The sequence below is a fragment of the Acanthopagrus latus genome, chromosome 2 (genome assembly GCF_904848185.1).
Source record: "Acanthopagrus latus isolate v.2019 chromosome 2, fAcaLat1.1, whole genome shotgun sequence".
NCBI classification, from domain to species: Eukaryota; Metazoa; Chordata; class Actinopteri; order Spariformes; family Sparidae; genus Acanthopagrus; species Acanthopagrus latus.
In genome coordinates this window covers 1,235,001-1,251,548 of record NC_051040.1, presented here as the reverse complement: position 1 = coordinate 1,251,548, position 16,548 = coordinate 1,235,001, and the positions used below count along the sequence as shown (strand labels likewise).

The window sequence follows — 16,548 nt, the reverse complement described above, 5'->3', positions numbered from 1 at the left end:
GCTGCTGCAGATAAAACACATGATAACAGGTCAACAAGACGTCGTTAATTACAAACACTCAGAGGATAAATGGAAAACACGCCCGCAGTTACGGCTCAGTGAAGACATTAAAAGCATGAGTCACTTCATGTTGATTTTGCACCACATACCTTTATTTTCCAAACATCTCACTGAGTCTATGAAGGTTACTGGATGAAGATTTACTTAATATTTCCCTTTTCACCACCTCCCCAACACAATTAACTCTCTCCAGCGTCCTGCAGAAACCACACGGGACAGAAACCAGCATCACTCGACAGTGACGCCGTCACCGTGACGCTTCCCTGGCTGTTTACGCACATCAAGTCTCATGATGTTGATATCAGTCAAACATTTTTACTGAAGTCATTTATCACTATCAATTATCAATGAGATAATACAGTCTGCAGCCATAAAAAGTCAATTATCTCCATAAACTAATCATAGGCTTTGATAAATGAACAAATCTTTCTGCTGAAATTAAATTAAATTAAAAACTTGACGGTTTTCATGCATTTTAAAGATAAAGATCAGACGTCTTTAACAGCTGTCAACATGAAAACTTCCCCAACGTGTTACTCACATTAAGACAGATGTTTTCTGCATCACTGTTAAGTGATGGGAGACTTTGATTTGGTCTAAGTGTGAGACTGAAGTGGACCTAATGGACATCTGGTGACAGGAGAGGACTTAAGACTAACAACAAAAGTCAATAAAACCCTCGTGTGCCAGGGAGCGTCGTCTCATACGACCCGCGATCCTGTCAGGGCTTCACTGAAGGACGCTGACAACAGGAGAGAGCTGAAACATCCGACGCACATCCAACACCGGAAACACACACACACAGATATCGGCTTGGTCTGAAGTTAAAGGACAACCTCCCAGACACGTCATATCACACACACACACACACACACACACACACACACACACACACACACACACAAAGAGCTGAGGACACTGTGCAAAATACAGACATTACTTTAAAGATAATAAGTGCCAGAGAGAATAAGACTAAATTCATAAATAAACAATACAATAATAAAAAAAACTAATAATAAAAAACTGTTAAAAATGAAGATTATTAATAACCACAGCTATCAGCGACCTTAAACACTGAGGGGCATCCATGTTTGATCAAAAGAATATGACAAAAAAAACAGACACCACAATCAATAATAATAATAATAATAATAATAATAATAAAAAACACATTAAGTAACTGGGATTGCATACAGCACTGGTTGGATGCTGGACCTTCAACATGTTCGGTGTTTGGATGCACTGCAGCTCATTAAATGCTAAAAAGTTACAGATTTAACAGGATTTTTACAAAAGTGTCTCACATGAAATGTTCCTCCACAGAAAGAGTCCAGAGAGGAACGACTTCAGGTCGCTTCCAGCTGTGGACGCTCAGGGTTTCATCCAGCAAGATCACAGAAAAGTGACTCATTTCCATTTAAACCATATTTCTTTGTACTTTTTTTTTCTACATTATTATGACTTTTCTATCCGTTCAGAGTCATTGGCGCAGGTCGAATGTTCAGCCTTGAAACGTGTCATTCTGGGATATGAGACTTTTCCAGGAGCTACCAAAGTTGAATTTGTAGTCTGATCCCAAACACATGGCATCACGGCGAGGGGCACGTCTTCAAATCAGAATCCAACATTCATCATGTCCCTCAGATTTGTTTCCCAAGTTGAACATTTGAGAAATATCATTTTCATCGAGGCGGACTCATCGCAGTTCACGAGCCGCTCGAGTCTTTTTCTAATGCCTTTTATTTTTCTGTCATCAGACTTCTCTCTTCCTCTCGCAGCCAGTTCTAAGACGGAAGAGGTGAAGGAAGGTGCGAGAGTCCATTGATGCTCACTCTCCTCGTCACCTGGCCCGGTCCTGGTCCTCCAGCTCCAACTCCACCCTGCAGGGTTTGGGTCAGGCTGACTTGGGCAGTGCTGAAGGATGTTATTCGGCCACTTCCAGCGATCTTGAGGTTGACCGTGGTGGCGTAACTGGTCTTCTGGTTGCTCTGTTTGGTTGGAGATGTGTGGGCAAAGGGTAGTGGTGACGAATTCGAGGGCAAGGGGGACGGGACTGAGGGCATCGATGGTGTCATGGTGGCAGTTTGGACCTGAGGCTGTGGTTGAACTTGGGATTGGTAGTTGTGGTGCTGGTAAGGGACGGGTGGAGGGGAGGTCATGCCTGAGGAGGAGAGAAGAACGCATGAGGTGGAGTGGTTTTGATCTCGGGAGGGTCGGGCAACGTAGGCGCAGATCAGCTGGCTACGACAGTTTCCCTCCTCTAGCTCCGGGTCTCCCCAGTCTGTCTGGGGGTCTGATGAAGCAGGAGAGGAGGCGATGTTGGTGGAAGAAGCACTTGCATCGAGACTATCAGCTCCGTTATATTTGCTTGAAAGCTCTCGCACATCTGGCCAGGGCACGCTGGTGAAATGCTGCCCGCCAAGGGTGCCCGTCCCCGGCGTGAGCCTGCTCGGGGAGAGCGGGGACTGAAGCCCGGCTCGAGGGCTGAGGCAGGATGGTGAGCTGCCATATGAGGACCATCCACTCCTCGGACTGGTCGGACAGGACTCATGCTGGTCAAATGACCCTCGGCCAGTACTGCTAAAACCAAGTGACCTGCGGCTGCTTTCTGTCCAGGAGCGGCGCAGTCCACTTGAGTTGCTTCGGGCTGGGCTAGAGGGTGTATCTGCCAGGGTGGAGGACAAAGATCTGCGGAGGCTTTGAGATGGCGAGGAGGCTCGGGAACTACGCAGTGAGAGCGAAGATGACGTGGGGAAAGAGGCGTGCTCCAGTGTTGGTGAGCCTAACGAGGAGGTGAAGGACGGAGAAGGAGAGGGGGGAGCATATCGAGGGTTTCTAGGTTGAGGCACTGCAACGTTATTGGTCCAAACATTCACTGACACGCCAATCGGAGGAGGGGAAAGGATCCGAGGGCTCGGGCACAAGGAGGACTGCCCTAATGCCGAACTTGCTGAAGAGGCCCTGGGTAGCTCCAAAGTGAGTCCAAGTGGGTTGTGGGAACTTGTGCCTCCGACCCGTGTGCTCCGGGGATGGGGGGGTTTGTTCGCCATGGGGGAGGAGTAGTTATGTTGAGGTGGCGGCGAGCAGAGTCGAGTAAATGAGGCAGGGGTCGGAGAGGGGGACGGGGACTGGACTCGTGAGCTGGGTTCGGATGCAGAAAAAGGCCGAGCCACACGGTTGTGGGAGCCTGACCAGAGAGGATCGTGGGTTTGTTGCATCACTGTGGCGTTCATGCTACTGTTAGCGAGCGGAGTCTTTTGTTGACTCCCTGACCAACCGCCATTACTGACGCCACGGTTAACGCTACAGCTCGCGGCAGCTAAGGTACTGTTGTTGTTATTGCTGTTTGCATTGTGTGATGAGCCGGTTTTGGAGTGAAGGAATGAGGGCCGAGGTGACGGAGAGGAGTGAGGATGATGACTGGCAGTTGGGGAGGGAGAGCGTTGGGTAAGAGAGGGAGAGGGGGGCTGCATGAGAGACGGAGAAGGGCAAGACGACCAGAGAGAGGTCGGCGGATATCTTGGAGGTTGGTAGCCATCTTTAGAGCACCCCAGCTGGGAATGTGCAGGCGAGCTGGAGCCCTGCTGACCAGGAAGAAGCTTAGGGGAAGGAGAGCGCTGTCGGAGGTGAGAGGCGGGGCTCTGGCTTGGGGGTGGGGCTTGTTGCAGGGCAGTGTTCTTTCTCGCGATGCTCTGACTGATGGACTGGCTGATACAGGAGGCTGCTAACGATCTGGAGAACGCAGAGGAAGAAGCTGTGGGGGAGGAGCATGGGGGCGAGCGGAGAGAGGAAGACGGCGCTGGAGAGAAACAGGGAGGAGCCCTGGAGGCAGCGCTCAGGGAGGTGTCCTCAGCAGGTACAGGGCTGGGAGAGGATGAAGGAACTATCCTGAACGGTGAGGAGGGAGGAGGAGCTCTAACAGGGGAAGGGTAGCGCTGTCTTAGGTTTGGTCTGAAGGCTGAGGGGGCCGTGGCCGGGTCTGCATCCCGACCAGGGGTGGCGATAGCCGGGGAAGGTCTCTCCAGGGAGGGCCTGGAGGATGGGCGGCTGCCTGAAGGGAGGCCTGTGGGGGATCGTGGACTCTGCTGGTCCGGTTCCCTGAAACTGACAGAGAAGCACAGATTATAAAAGAGAACAGGAGACGTTTTAAAATAGTTCAAAATAAAAAAGTTAACACTTAATGTCAATGATCTTTCAGTAACTGTACAAGATATAAGAGTTATTAGCACAATAAACCCATTTATTGTGAGACTGTAATACATTTATGAGCACTGACAAGACACTTGTTAACAGTTTATAGACTTTAAATATTGTATTGTAACTGGTATTATTGTTGTTAACTATGAGACAAATATTAACCTGGACATTCAAATTAATACATTCAAAATATTCGATAAAATGGGAATAAAAAATTATGAGATGGGTATTCTATATAATTTTTAGACACCCTGTTTTATGTTAAAAGGAGTTAATAAGGTTATTCAGGACTTCTAAGGGCTGTTAGCTGTTATATTGAACACCGCCGTCAGTAGAAACACGTAGCTGCCTCGTCAGCACTGACATACATCCTCTTTCTTAAACTCCTGCTCAACATGCTCCATCAGCTCACTGAAGCCTTCCTCTTCCAACATGAAACGTCACCATTAATGCGTTTAGCCGACTGATTTTCCTGCCCTGCTGGAATCACAACGACAAAGGCTAACAGTGCTAACAGTGCTAACAGTGCTAACACAGCTGTTACCTTTACCTGTGTTTGCCCATGATACGCACGTTTAATGTCACACAGATTAAACGATCACAGTCGTTCCTGGTGAATTTTCATCATCAAGATGATTGTGAGTCTTCCTATTATGTTATTGTTATAATTCACGAGTACTTACTTCAGATTCTTTGATCGTTTTTTGCTGTGATGCAATAAACTAACAAAATGGAAGGTTTCCAGCATGATAATCGTCATCACAATTTTGTCGGACAAGATAAAAATGTTCACATCATCCCGCGTTGAGACCGTGCTGCAGATTTATTTCCTCTTATTTCATCCTTCTAAAACCTGCTGGTGGTTACTCTGCCTGCGACCTCAGAGGAGGTGATGTCTGACTGGAAACAGATCAAGAACAACATCTGTCGCTTCATCACTCTGCTCCCTGTCCAGAAACTGCTTTAAATCGAGATTGTATCAAAGACAGACGTTACTATGTCCATTGTTCAAATACTGACGTTGAAACTGAGCACTCAAATCCCTAATTTAGTCTCTTTGAGTGATGGGATGAGTTGGTTTTTTTTGTCTGTATAAATTGAAACCATTGCAGCAGCATCCAAAAAAGCTATTTAGCCATTTAAGGAAAAGCTTCCAGCTCGGTCATGATGCAATGAATCTCATTTCATTTCCAACTCATGGCTGATTCATGCACATCTCATGAGATGACAGACGTGAAGTTTCAGCCTCAGTTTGGATCAGGAATGTTGCCAGTGAACCAAAGTTTGGGGGATTTTGGTTTCCAGCACCAGAAATGATTAATGGTCAGGAGGAGGAGAAGGAGAGGAGATGATATTGTGATGTGCCAGGAGGAAGCTAAGTTCAGTGAGAGTTTGATTGGAAAAGACAGGAACATTTCCAACATGACAGAGGATTCACCATGTTGAGCAACAGGGAGAGAAGAGAGAGAGCTGAAAGAATAAACTCCAGAACTCGTCATCGGCTTTTAACAGAGAGACTGACGAGGTCATATCTGTCTATCGTCCCCACTTGTGTTGCTCTACGCCGGGTTCAAGACACGAGTATAAATGACATCAACTTAAATGTTGAAAAGTTTCCCTTTTTATCTCGGCTACGCCAACATGAGCTCAGAGAGATTACAGCTCCAACTGGGCAAAAGTTCACGAGCAGCACATCGTAGATTACACTCAGTTTTAACGACTGTTGTTCATCAATTATTTCCTCTTAACCCTAAACGCCTCCTCACTTACTGAACTCACCACAACTGAAGCAGCTGGGGACCAACGAAATAAATCATTTAAAAACTCAAAAACTCCATTGAACTTTGTCAAATTAGCTGTTAGCACTTCCTGTTAGCCGTGAACCTGAGGATGTTCAGACAACTGTCACTGTGATACTGAAGAGGACTTAAAAACACCATGTTTCTCAGTCAAGGAGCGTCTTTTTCAAGGATTTCTAATTGGATTTATGAAGTCATCATCATCCTCTCCTCCTCCTGAAGATATAAAGTCAGGTGAAGTGTTGTCGTCCACACAGTTCTGGAGTTTCACAGTGAATCAGAGTTGCAGCGTTCTGATAAACACCTGATGCAGCTGGAGACTTGATATAAAAGTGTGTTTGCTGCTTATTTGAAAGAGTTTGGTTGAGCATCTACTTTTTGTCTCCTGTTAGGTAAGAAGTTCTGGAGACATTGCAGAGGTCCCAGGTGTCACGTACAGACATGTTAGGGCGTATTACTCTGAGATTCTGACCCAAAGAATCATTTTTTATGAACTTGGAAGAATCTTAAATTCCACTGTCTTTCTCAAGAAACGCCAAGACGATAAAGGTGAACCAAGTTGGATATCAACTCAACTTTCTCCATGTTTTTCCTTCCATGCTCTTCCAAATGTTCTACAAATCCAGCTGGCTCATTCAGCCTACTGAGGTTTGGGTTCGGTGGTAAAATCCTCCATGTGGTTTTGGAGTAGAATTTGGCCGTTACCAAAATTTAAAGTTTCAACTACAGGAGGTTCTTCAAACGTCTATAACTGAAGTCAAAAACACAAATACAGCCAACGGTGAACGTCGAATAGTCGACTAAAAAAGATATCACAGAAAGTTGTCTGTTTTTTCCCACCGGACGTCTCTCGTGATAAGAGGGATTAATTGCTTTTGGAGATGCTCAATGGGAAATGTCTGTGAGATTTGTTCCCAGAATCTTCACTTCAGACTCCAAACTTTTGGTTCTTATCTACACTTTTTATCAAGGCTCTGTTAAAATATCATTGACAGCTGGATATCTAGAACGTTCAGAAAGGCATGGAAAGAAAAACAGAAAGAAAGTTGAGTTATATTCATTCTTGTGTCATCGAAAAACTGATGCTTTTGGTCAGAATCTCAGACATAAACGCCTTGATGTGTCTGTATCTGACACTGGGAAACACTCTCCAGGACTGCCTTCTTTACCTTTAACAGGTTTTTACTAATGGGGACAAAAAGTAGATGCTAAACGAAAGCTCTTAAATAGAGACAGATAATACAAAAAGGAGCATCTCCTTCATCAGTATAAACCTGATCCTAAACCCTGACCTCAGCATGACTCCACACCTGACCTGCTTTTCATTTACAGCGCCGGACAAAGCAACAGTTAGACTTAGTGATCCAAATGAAGTGTGGCCCAGTTCTGTGCCCATTCTCTCCGGAGCAGACATGATATTAATTCACATTTTTTTCCCCCTTTATGTCTTTGTGAAAAGCAAAATGTTAAATATGGAAAGTTACGATTTACTCAGACTGTGATTTGACTGGTTTTGTGGTCAAAGTTCATCGTGTTCACTGTCAGCTGGTTCACGTGTTCACTGTCAGCTGGTTCACGTGTTCACTGTCAGCTGGTTCACGTGTTCACTGTCAGCTGGTTCACGTGTTCAATGTCAGCTGGTTCACGTGTTCACTGTCAGCTGGTTCACGTGTTCACTGTCAGCTGGTTCACGTGTTCACTGTCAGCTGGTTCACGTGTTCACTGTCAGCTGGTTCACGTGTTCACTGTCAGCTGGTTCACGTGTTCACTGTCAGCTGGTTCACGTGTTCACTGTCAGCTGGTTCATGTGTTCACTGTCAGTCACTGCTGCTGAAAACACGTTTCCTATGATGCTGCTTCATAATAAAAGCTTTTAAATGACAAAATATCAGGGGGCTTTTATTATGAAGGAGTAATAGGTTCTCCAGTGGACGTCTTTGGATCTGATTCTGCTCAGTGGTTTCAAACCAAAACGAATGAACCAGCAGATATCTCTCAACTTACTTACGTCAAGATAATTATTTGTCTTTTAATCATTTATAGTCAAATATGCGAATGAGGCTGTCAAATTAAATATTCTGTCAGAAATGTGGGATGTTTTCTTTCAAAACTGCCCAAACATTAGTTACCTGTTCAAACATTTGATGTCTAAACGTGTCACAGACTCACCTGTGTTCATACGGAGAGGTGTGACAGTCGTCCCTGGTGTTAGACGGAGCCCGTTTCCCCGTCGCGGTGGGCAGGTCTGGAGGCCTCTGGCTGGTGAACGTCGGCAGGAAGTCGACAGACTGCACCGACGGAGAGCTTGTTTGGGTCATATTCGGTTCAGCCCAAGACTTCTGACCTGGTGCTCTTGGTTTGTGATCCTCTGGAGTTTCTGTTACTACCTGTGAGGGGTCAAAGGTCAGTCCTCCTGAGGTTCTGTAATGAGCCGGCTCCTCTGTAAAGATCACAGCTGATCCTTGTAGAATCATCCTGGTTTGTGATGACGACTCCTTCACGTCGTTCTTCGTCTTCTCTCTCGGTGTTGTGGCGCCGTCCTCCACCCGTACGACTGTTCCCATGTGGGCCTCGTCTCCCCTCAGCTGCCGGTGAGACGCTGTGGCTCTGTGGTCCTCTGCTGGATCCTGGTTCTGTGTCGATGTTCCCGTCAGTACCAGCTCTCCTGGGGACGCCTCTCCACCCACAAGTCCTGTGCAACCCAAGTATTCAGGCGTCTGCACGTCCTGATTATAAGTACGTCCAGTGGAAGATTTGTCTTCTGGCTCATGTTTATCTTTAATCTTCTCTCCGTCTTTGGAGATTTCGCTCGGTGGCTTGCTGTGAGCGGGGAGGTTTTCAGGGTGTGCCGGCTGGGCTGAGTCTGCTCTGATTGGGTGGACCGGACATCCATCAGTCAGCTCCGACCTGCAGAGAACCAGCAGGAGAATCAAACACAAGTTCACATCATCCTGTCACACTGGAGCCGGACCAACACTGGATATTGGGGCCAGATGCTGATAGCAATATTCCGCCTGATGATAACCTGATGGTTGAAACATGTTGGCTTTGATTGTTACCCTTTTATGGATTTAGCCACGACATGAAGGTTATTAAGTATTTCCTTATTTTTCTGCTGATGTTTTCTCTTTTGGACACCTGGATTGCTTCTGAAACCACCTTATTCTCCTGTTTTCCAGGTCGTGTGAGCTGAGCAAAGTTTATCTCCTGTTGTTCAGTCGTATTGGAGGTCTGTCCTATTTACTGGGGCAGTGAACGTTTCTACTGGATAAGAACCTGAGGGTATGGTTACCTTTTGGTGATGTAAAAGAAAAGTGAAGCTATGGCTTCAGAAACAGTTATATCACTATGTGTTGGACAGTTCTGGCCTTCGTGTCACCAATTAATTCCTGATGATGTACAAGTCGTCGGGTCCTCCCTTATTTTGCAGCTTTCACAGATTTCTATCAAGACCTTTCACTCACCTCTCTCTTTTCGCTGTCTCCTCAGTATCTGAATCAACCTCCCCGTCCTGACTGTAGGGGTCATCTGAAGCTGAGCTGAAGCAGGAACTCTGAGCTTGAAGTTGTGCTCTGAGGCGATGCCTGGACCCTTCAGCAGCATCAGAGGAGATGTAGCCGGAGTTGTAGCTGTTAGTCAGGACCGTGGATGGATTTCCTCCAGGTGTGGTGGAAGTCTGGGAGTTATCACCTGAGCTACAGTCCACACTGGAGTCTCTTTCTTTGGTCAAGGCAGAGATGAAGTCTCTGGGCCTGGAGAGGGTGAATCCATTTGTCTGGTGTTGACTAGCTGGCATCAGCTGCTCTTTGACCAACACATGACCGAACAGCAGAGGGTCACAGGGGGCCATCACTGCCTGCTGGAAGTCTAGAGTAAGAAGATAATAGATTAGAAATAAATTATAATGAACAGAAATGTAGGAGGACGACTGTTTGTGACCCTGATACTTAAAAAATAGATCCGTCCATCTCAGATGATTTAGCCGTGACTGCACACATACTTTCATGCTACCTTTCTGTTAACAAGGATTTTAAGAAATACATCCACTAGCTCAGAGTTGAGACAAACCAGGATTGGGCCAATTTAAAAGTACTGAATTTCACCACTGCATGTTGCACTAATGAGAGTGTGGCAGCACTACAGTCCATCAGGTCAACTGTGACACGTCAACAGTCCAACAGAACTTTTCTTCTTCCCAAGTTTAACATCAAGATGGTGAATAAAATCAGACTTCAGCTGAGTGAAATCTGTGAAAGATGACAACAGTGACAGTTCGAGTAGTCTCGTGTGTGAATGTTGCTGGTCAATGAGTTTTCCACTTCCTGATCATGTTTCACAAAAAAGGGGTTTTAGCCACTGAAATGCTGAAGGGTGTTTAAAAGGATACAGGAAGTTTGTGAAGAGAGTAATGCAGGAAGTTTAAAAGGTCAAACAGGAGCTTCATACTGCAGACCACAAAAACAGCATTTAACACTGACAAGCTGCACAACTCATTACTGATGAGGGTTTTCAAACCTGGTTGAAACTTGTACCCTGAAACTCTCCCCAGATGAACGTTTATCTCATTCGTCTTATTTTGGGGGAATTTTTGTCCAAAAAATAATGTTAATAATTGATCAAATGGTTCAGGATACAAATCATGTGGCTTCAATTAAAGGTAGTGTTTTGGGGGAGGACATCGATACCACTAGCACCAACAGTTAGCCTAGCTTGGTACAAAACCTAGAAAAACCCTGACATAACTAGCCTGGCTAAGCTTCTACTCTTATTTCTTGTATGGACCAAGAAGAGATTTAACATTTTTGTCACGCTGGAGCAAAGGTCGACCCAAATGTGTGAGGCAGGAGGCAGGAACGCAACGGAGGAGGTTTAACAGGGAACTTTAACACTGGAAGGGAAGAGCTACAGATTCAAGAGAGATGTGGAGGAAAACTCAGGCTGGCGAGGAGAAGAAAGAAAACAGGAGGAGGGAGAAAGCTCGAATTTGAGCAAGGACACCATGTTTCAGAAAACTTGGACAAATCTGACAAACTGGGCAGAGGGATCAAAATTTGAGCGTAAATGAACCTTAGTACAAGTGGAAATGTTGAGCGGCTGTCTGACGGACCATGGAGGTGATGCTGAAGCACAGATGAACTTATTAAAGAACCTACCGTCCGTCAGGCTCTCTGCTCTCTTGATCGTCCTCTCCTCGTGGATCGTCTGATCGTCCTGGCTCACAGTTTGGCTCTTAGTCTTGGTTTGACTCCACATCGGGCTTTTAGTTTGGACCTTTGATTGATGCCTCGTTTGCATCAGGGTTTGGCTCTGAACTTTGGTCTCTGAGTGAGTTTGAGTTCTGTATTTGGTCTGATCTGATTGATTGATGGTTTCCTTTTGGTTCTGTGTAGTTGAGGTCTGTATTTGAGTCAGACCTTTAGCTTGGGTCTGAGCTGAAAGACCCGACACTCTACCTGAGCCCCATGATGGGTTCCGAATAGCGCCGGCCCGTTTCTGATGCAGCGGGACCTTCATGGTGCTGGCTTTGGTGCTGTACATCTGGGCCAGCGTTTGGACTTTACTCAGAATCCGCTCTGAGTTCTCCATCAGCAGAGGGTCCTGCACTGGACTGGCCTCAAATAACACAATACTGGCTACATCCGAGCCCATGCTCTCAAACAAGGCCCGGTTCGCAGTGACAATTCTGGAGTGGTGGGACCATCGACCCACTTTGATCTGACTGGGAAGACTCTCAAGGTTCCTGCTCGTCTTAGTCAGGTCTCTGTTTTTGGTTCTAACCCAGGAGGACTGAGTTTGGGTTTCAGTTTTTTGTTCTGAAGGTGGCTGAGGTTTAGTGGGTTCTTTGCAGCTTCCATTCAGTTCTGCTGGACCAGCTTGGTTTTGCTCATGCCCATTGGTAACATTTTGGTTTCTTGTACTGGTTTTGGTTGTTTCATCTGTGCACTTCTGCCCAGCAGCCACAACACTTGTTGCCTCCTTCTGGTTCTCCTCCAGTTGTACTTCGCAGACTTTCCCATCGCCGTCCTGTATCTCAGCCTCCTCTCCAACAGGTTTTGGGTTCAGCTGCAGAATCTGATCCTCCACGTTTGGGTTCTCCTTATCCTGTGTGACGTCAGAGATCGGTGACGTGATGGCATCGGCATCCAGAGAGCTGATTGGTTTATCTGCCTGTCCATCTTCCTCTGCATCTGCTGAGAGTGGAGTCGGAGCAGAGACTGGACCGGCAGCTGGATCGGGCTCAGTCACTTCACTTGTTTCATCCTTTGACTGTTCGCTCTCTGGCTCCCCCTGGTGTCCGCCCACATCGAAGCGCGATACCGACTCCTTCACCAGGCCAGATGGGATTTGTGAGAAACTGTTTCTCCTTCTCGATGCCGCTCCTTCTCCCTGCTCCTCTTCCTCCCCTGCCTCGTCCTCCTCGGCCTCAGCGGCTGCCTCGTAGTAGCTCCTGATCTTCTCGATGATCTTCTTGTCGCGTTTGGTGAGGTGAGAGCCTCTCGTGAGTGGCTGCCGTCTCTGGATGGGGTGAAGAAAATCTGGATTTGGAGAGGAGGCGCTGGTCTCAGTGTTCGCTTCACTGTTCTCTCTTCCTTCCTCTGCTGACAGGGGAGGATGAAGATCTGATGTGAGGGCAGGGATGAGGCTCTCTCCTTCATCTTCACCCCTTGTTTTCATCTCCTCTTCCTCTTCTTCAACCACTCCTCTGTCAGCTGTCACTCCCTTTTCTACCTGACTTGTTGCATCTGGAGTTTCTTTGACTTCACCTGTAGCTGTCTCATCTTCAAATACAGTTTCCTCTTTGCAGTCACCGGTTGGACTTTGAAGGACACTGCTATTCTCCATCTCTGCTGTTTCCTGCTCCTGTTGCATTGTGGGTCTTTGCTCTGGGCTGGAGGGGGAGGCGACCGGAGGAAGCGGGCAGGTGAAGTTAGTCTGGTCGGATGAAGGTCGACACTCTTTGGGCTGATCGAAGACCCGATCCTCCTGAAAGAAAACGCAACAGAGTTCCGAAAGACTTAATGGTCGTGACTCCGTGGGAAATGTACAACAGATGCAATATTAAACAAGTAAACAGTTTTATGAGGTGTTCCTGAGCCCGGGGGGTGAACATTGCTTCATCACTGCGTGGGAACGACGAAGCCTTTTGAGGACGAAAAGCAATTTTCAAAAGCTCTAAGAGTACATCGGTCGTTTGTTTAGAAACCTGGATTTAGACCCTCTAACTGCCTCTCCTGGTTGAACTGAGGGTTTAAGGACGGACGTTGTTCACTGTGCTGACCTTGAAGCCCCATGTGGTTTCAGCAACATAAACAAAGTTAATTTAATATTTGGTGAACACTTTCATTTGTCTGCCGTCACTGCGATTTATTCTGCTTAACTGGAAGCAGGCGACACTCCCACTCAGGCGAACTGGATGAGAGAAGTGATGACGCACTCAGATCTGAAGACAATTAAATTCTCATTGAAGAGTCCGGAGGGTGAATTCTACATGGTCACATTTTATAAATGACTTCAAATAAAACCAGAAATCAAAATCTGAAGAATTAGCTGGCCTTCCTCCTACTCTTTAATCATAGTGGTATTATCACTATGATCAAAGAGGAAGAGGAGGGCAGAAGACAGAAGACAGAACACACATCTGTCCATACACCAACAGTCATCCAGCCCTCTTTTTTAATGTATGCACTTTTTTCCCTTTGATGTTTCATTCTTGTTTTGTCAGCCGATCAGATTTGTTTAAACTCTCGTGTTGCTGCCCACTGAGCAAACACATCTCGAGAAGTCGTCAGTTCTACATTTTGACGACGACATTTTCAGACATTCACTGTTGATGTCAACTCAGTCTTGGAATATTTGCCTTCCTGATGAAGGTTGGACGACCAGGACACGGTGCGTAAAGCTGATCTCCTGGTAGAGTGCTGCCTCATGCAGGCTACTGAGCTACTGAGCTGACAAGAAGTTCTTTACACTTATTTATCTGAAGTTGAAAAGTTCTAAATGCTCAGTTTCTTGAAGGCCGACGCTTTCAAAGCCTGTGTGGGAGTGTCCTTACAAAGAATGGGAGTGTCCTTACACAGTTGACAACTATACGTGTAATCTGTGAGTGTCAGAGTTGATGGGACCAGTTGTGGGTCGTTGACCCAACCGACTCTGATTCATTCCTTCTTTCAGAGCTCCTAAATGGCTCAATGACTCTGTAAGGACACTCCCACACACAGTTTAAAAGCCTGCAGCTCCTCCAGTGAGTTAGAACCGAAGAAGCCTCTTGGATGAGAGGTGAATTATTTCAACAAACTGAAACAAGTCCAGTTGACGACAGTACAGCACGTCACCACGGCCTGGATGGCTGAGAACCATCATCATCAAAAAGACGTCTGAACAAAAAGAATAATCATTTTAATTTGACTGTATTGTCATGAAACTGGAGAAACGCAGGAGAATTGAGACTCCAGGAGGAAACCAGTAAACTGTGATGGTTCAGGATGAAGTAAGATTTAAATTTAAGAACATTTTTCAATATAAAATTATTTTTACCCTGAGAGACTAAATATTTTTACCAGTTTTAATAAATCGGGCTCTTCAAATCTTCCTGCTCTGTCCGCAGATCATTTAGCTTGTTTCAAGTGAACAATTACTGCTTTATTTTCCTGTTTTTGCAGCAGAGTGCATCTCATCTCACCGATGTGTCGGTGTGGATGGCGGTGAGTCCCTCCCGGGCTCGGCTCTGGTTGATGAACTCCAGGATCTCCTCTGTGATGGACAGGGTGGGAGGAGGACTGAGGGGGGTCAGCTCCTCCTCTTCATCTTCCTCCTCGTCCAAACACAAAACACCATCAGTGTTAAACAAGTCTCATAAACAGTTTCACCTTCAGATTGAGTCCAACTGTCTGTAAACCAGTGTGATATAATCCTCATTAATCAGTCGGCTACCTCCTCCTCCTGGTTTGTTCGCAGCGTCAGGCCCGGTTCGGGTCTCTCAGCCTCGACCTCGATGACGGAGGATGCGAGCGTGCTGCTGCTGCCTGCTGAGCCCAGACTGTCGGCCTGGCACAGCTCGCCCTCACTGCCCGCCTGCTGCACAAACAACATCCAGCCACACAGGCGGCATGAGAGCGTGGATCTGACAGTAAACTGACTCCAAACCAGCACAATAACTCAGGTTATATGTATATATGTTATACACATCAGCTCCAGGTGAATCACTGCTGCAGGAATTAAATCGCTTCAAATATTCAGAATCATCACGGATCAACACCAGAGACGACAACAAGCTCAGCGTGTTTCTTTGTGCTGTTCTCAGTTAATTAAGGCGTTTTTTAGAACTTCAACAGGTCACAAAGAAACAGATGAATCACTGATTACAGATCAGTTTTTAGTCGGAAACATACAGAAAATGTATTAATTCAGCTGTTCACATGAAAGAGGACGTACAAATGTGATTATATTATAAGTCAGTTGTTAGTTAATCGCTCTCCAAGCTTCAGGTCAGAACACATCGTGTGTCGGCGGATCGGATTCACATCAACCGTGAGTCGGATCAGCTGATCGTTAAAGTACTGACAGGAGAAATCCCTCAGGTGCTGTCTTAACTACGGGCTGGACCAGGTCTCCTGAGGGACGACAACCCCGACCACACCACCTGGACTACACCACCCGACTACACCACCCGACTATACCACCCGACTATACCACCTGACTACACCACCCTGACTACACCACACTGACTACACCACCCGACTACACCACCCGACTACACCACACTGACTACACCACCCGACTACACCACACTGACTACACCACCCGACTATACCGCCTGACTACACCCCCTGGACTACACCCCCCTGACTACACCACCCGACCACACCACCCAACCTCACCACCCGACTACACCCCCCTGACTACACCCCCCGACTACACCACCCGACTACACCCCCTGACTACAGCACCCTGACTACAGCACCCTGACTACACCACCCTGAGTACACCACCCTGGGCACAGCTGATCTGGGCTGGTGTCGGGAGCGAGGCAGGTCCCGGCCTGGTTTGTACCCAGAGATGAACTGGAAATACGAGGTTGTGTGATCTTTGTGTCAGAGATGCAAAGATAACAAGATCTGGTTTGCAGATGTGACGTGAGCTTCCTGTTGAACTCGTGTCTCTCTCCAGCCAGCACACGGTGAAATCAGACGCCACAGTCAGATGAAAGAACAACAGAAAGATGAGAACACAAACGTTTCTTCATCCTGTATCTGAGCTGGAGGAGCGAACCATGATGATAAACGACGGTGAGGATGAAGTAATTCCAGTTTCATTCAATTTCTAAGAATATCTGGATGATTATTGAGATAATAATTGTATAAATCACGTTGAACAGGATCATCGACACGTGAAACGTTCATATCGGGTCAGCGGTTCGATTCCTGAGCCTGAAGACACTGAAGCCAGTCGGGGTGAATGCTGACTGGCGCTGTGCGTTGAGCGGTTCAGTTCA

General features: G+C 46.6%; 1 protein-coding gene across 5 annotated transcripts in view; it reads right to left on the bottom strand.

Annotated features, from left to right (window-relative positions):
* Positions 1 to 120: 120 nt before the first annotated feature.
* plekhg2 (pleckstrin homology domain containing, family G (with RhoGef domain) member 2) overlaps positions 121 to 16,548 on the bottom strand; it is a 78,039-nt gene continuing 61,611 nt past the window's right edge. For 3 of the 5 annotated variants that reach the window (XM_037123940.1, XM_037123966.1, XM_037123974.1), the window contains 6 exons: positions 14,988 to 15,131; positions 14,737 to 14,868; positions 11,210 to 13,040; positions 9,521 to 9,923; positions 8,226 to 8,963; positions 121 to 4,164 (listed from right to left, as the gene is read on the bottom strand). In XM_037123940.1, coding sequence (XP_036979835.1) covers positions 1,845 to 4,164; positions 8,226 to 8,963; positions 9,521 to 9,923; positions 11,210 to 13,040; positions 14,737 to 14,868; positions 14,988 to 15,131 — 5,568 coding nt within the window. In that variant the 3' untranslated portion in view covers positions 121 to 1,844. The remainder of the gene's footprint in view (positions 4,165 to 8,225; positions 8,964 to 9,520; positions 9,924 to 11,209; positions 13,041 to 14,736; positions 14,869 to 14,987; positions 15,132 to 16,548) is intronic. The other 2 variants (XM_037123957.1, XM_037123950.1) reach the window with 2 other exon arrangements.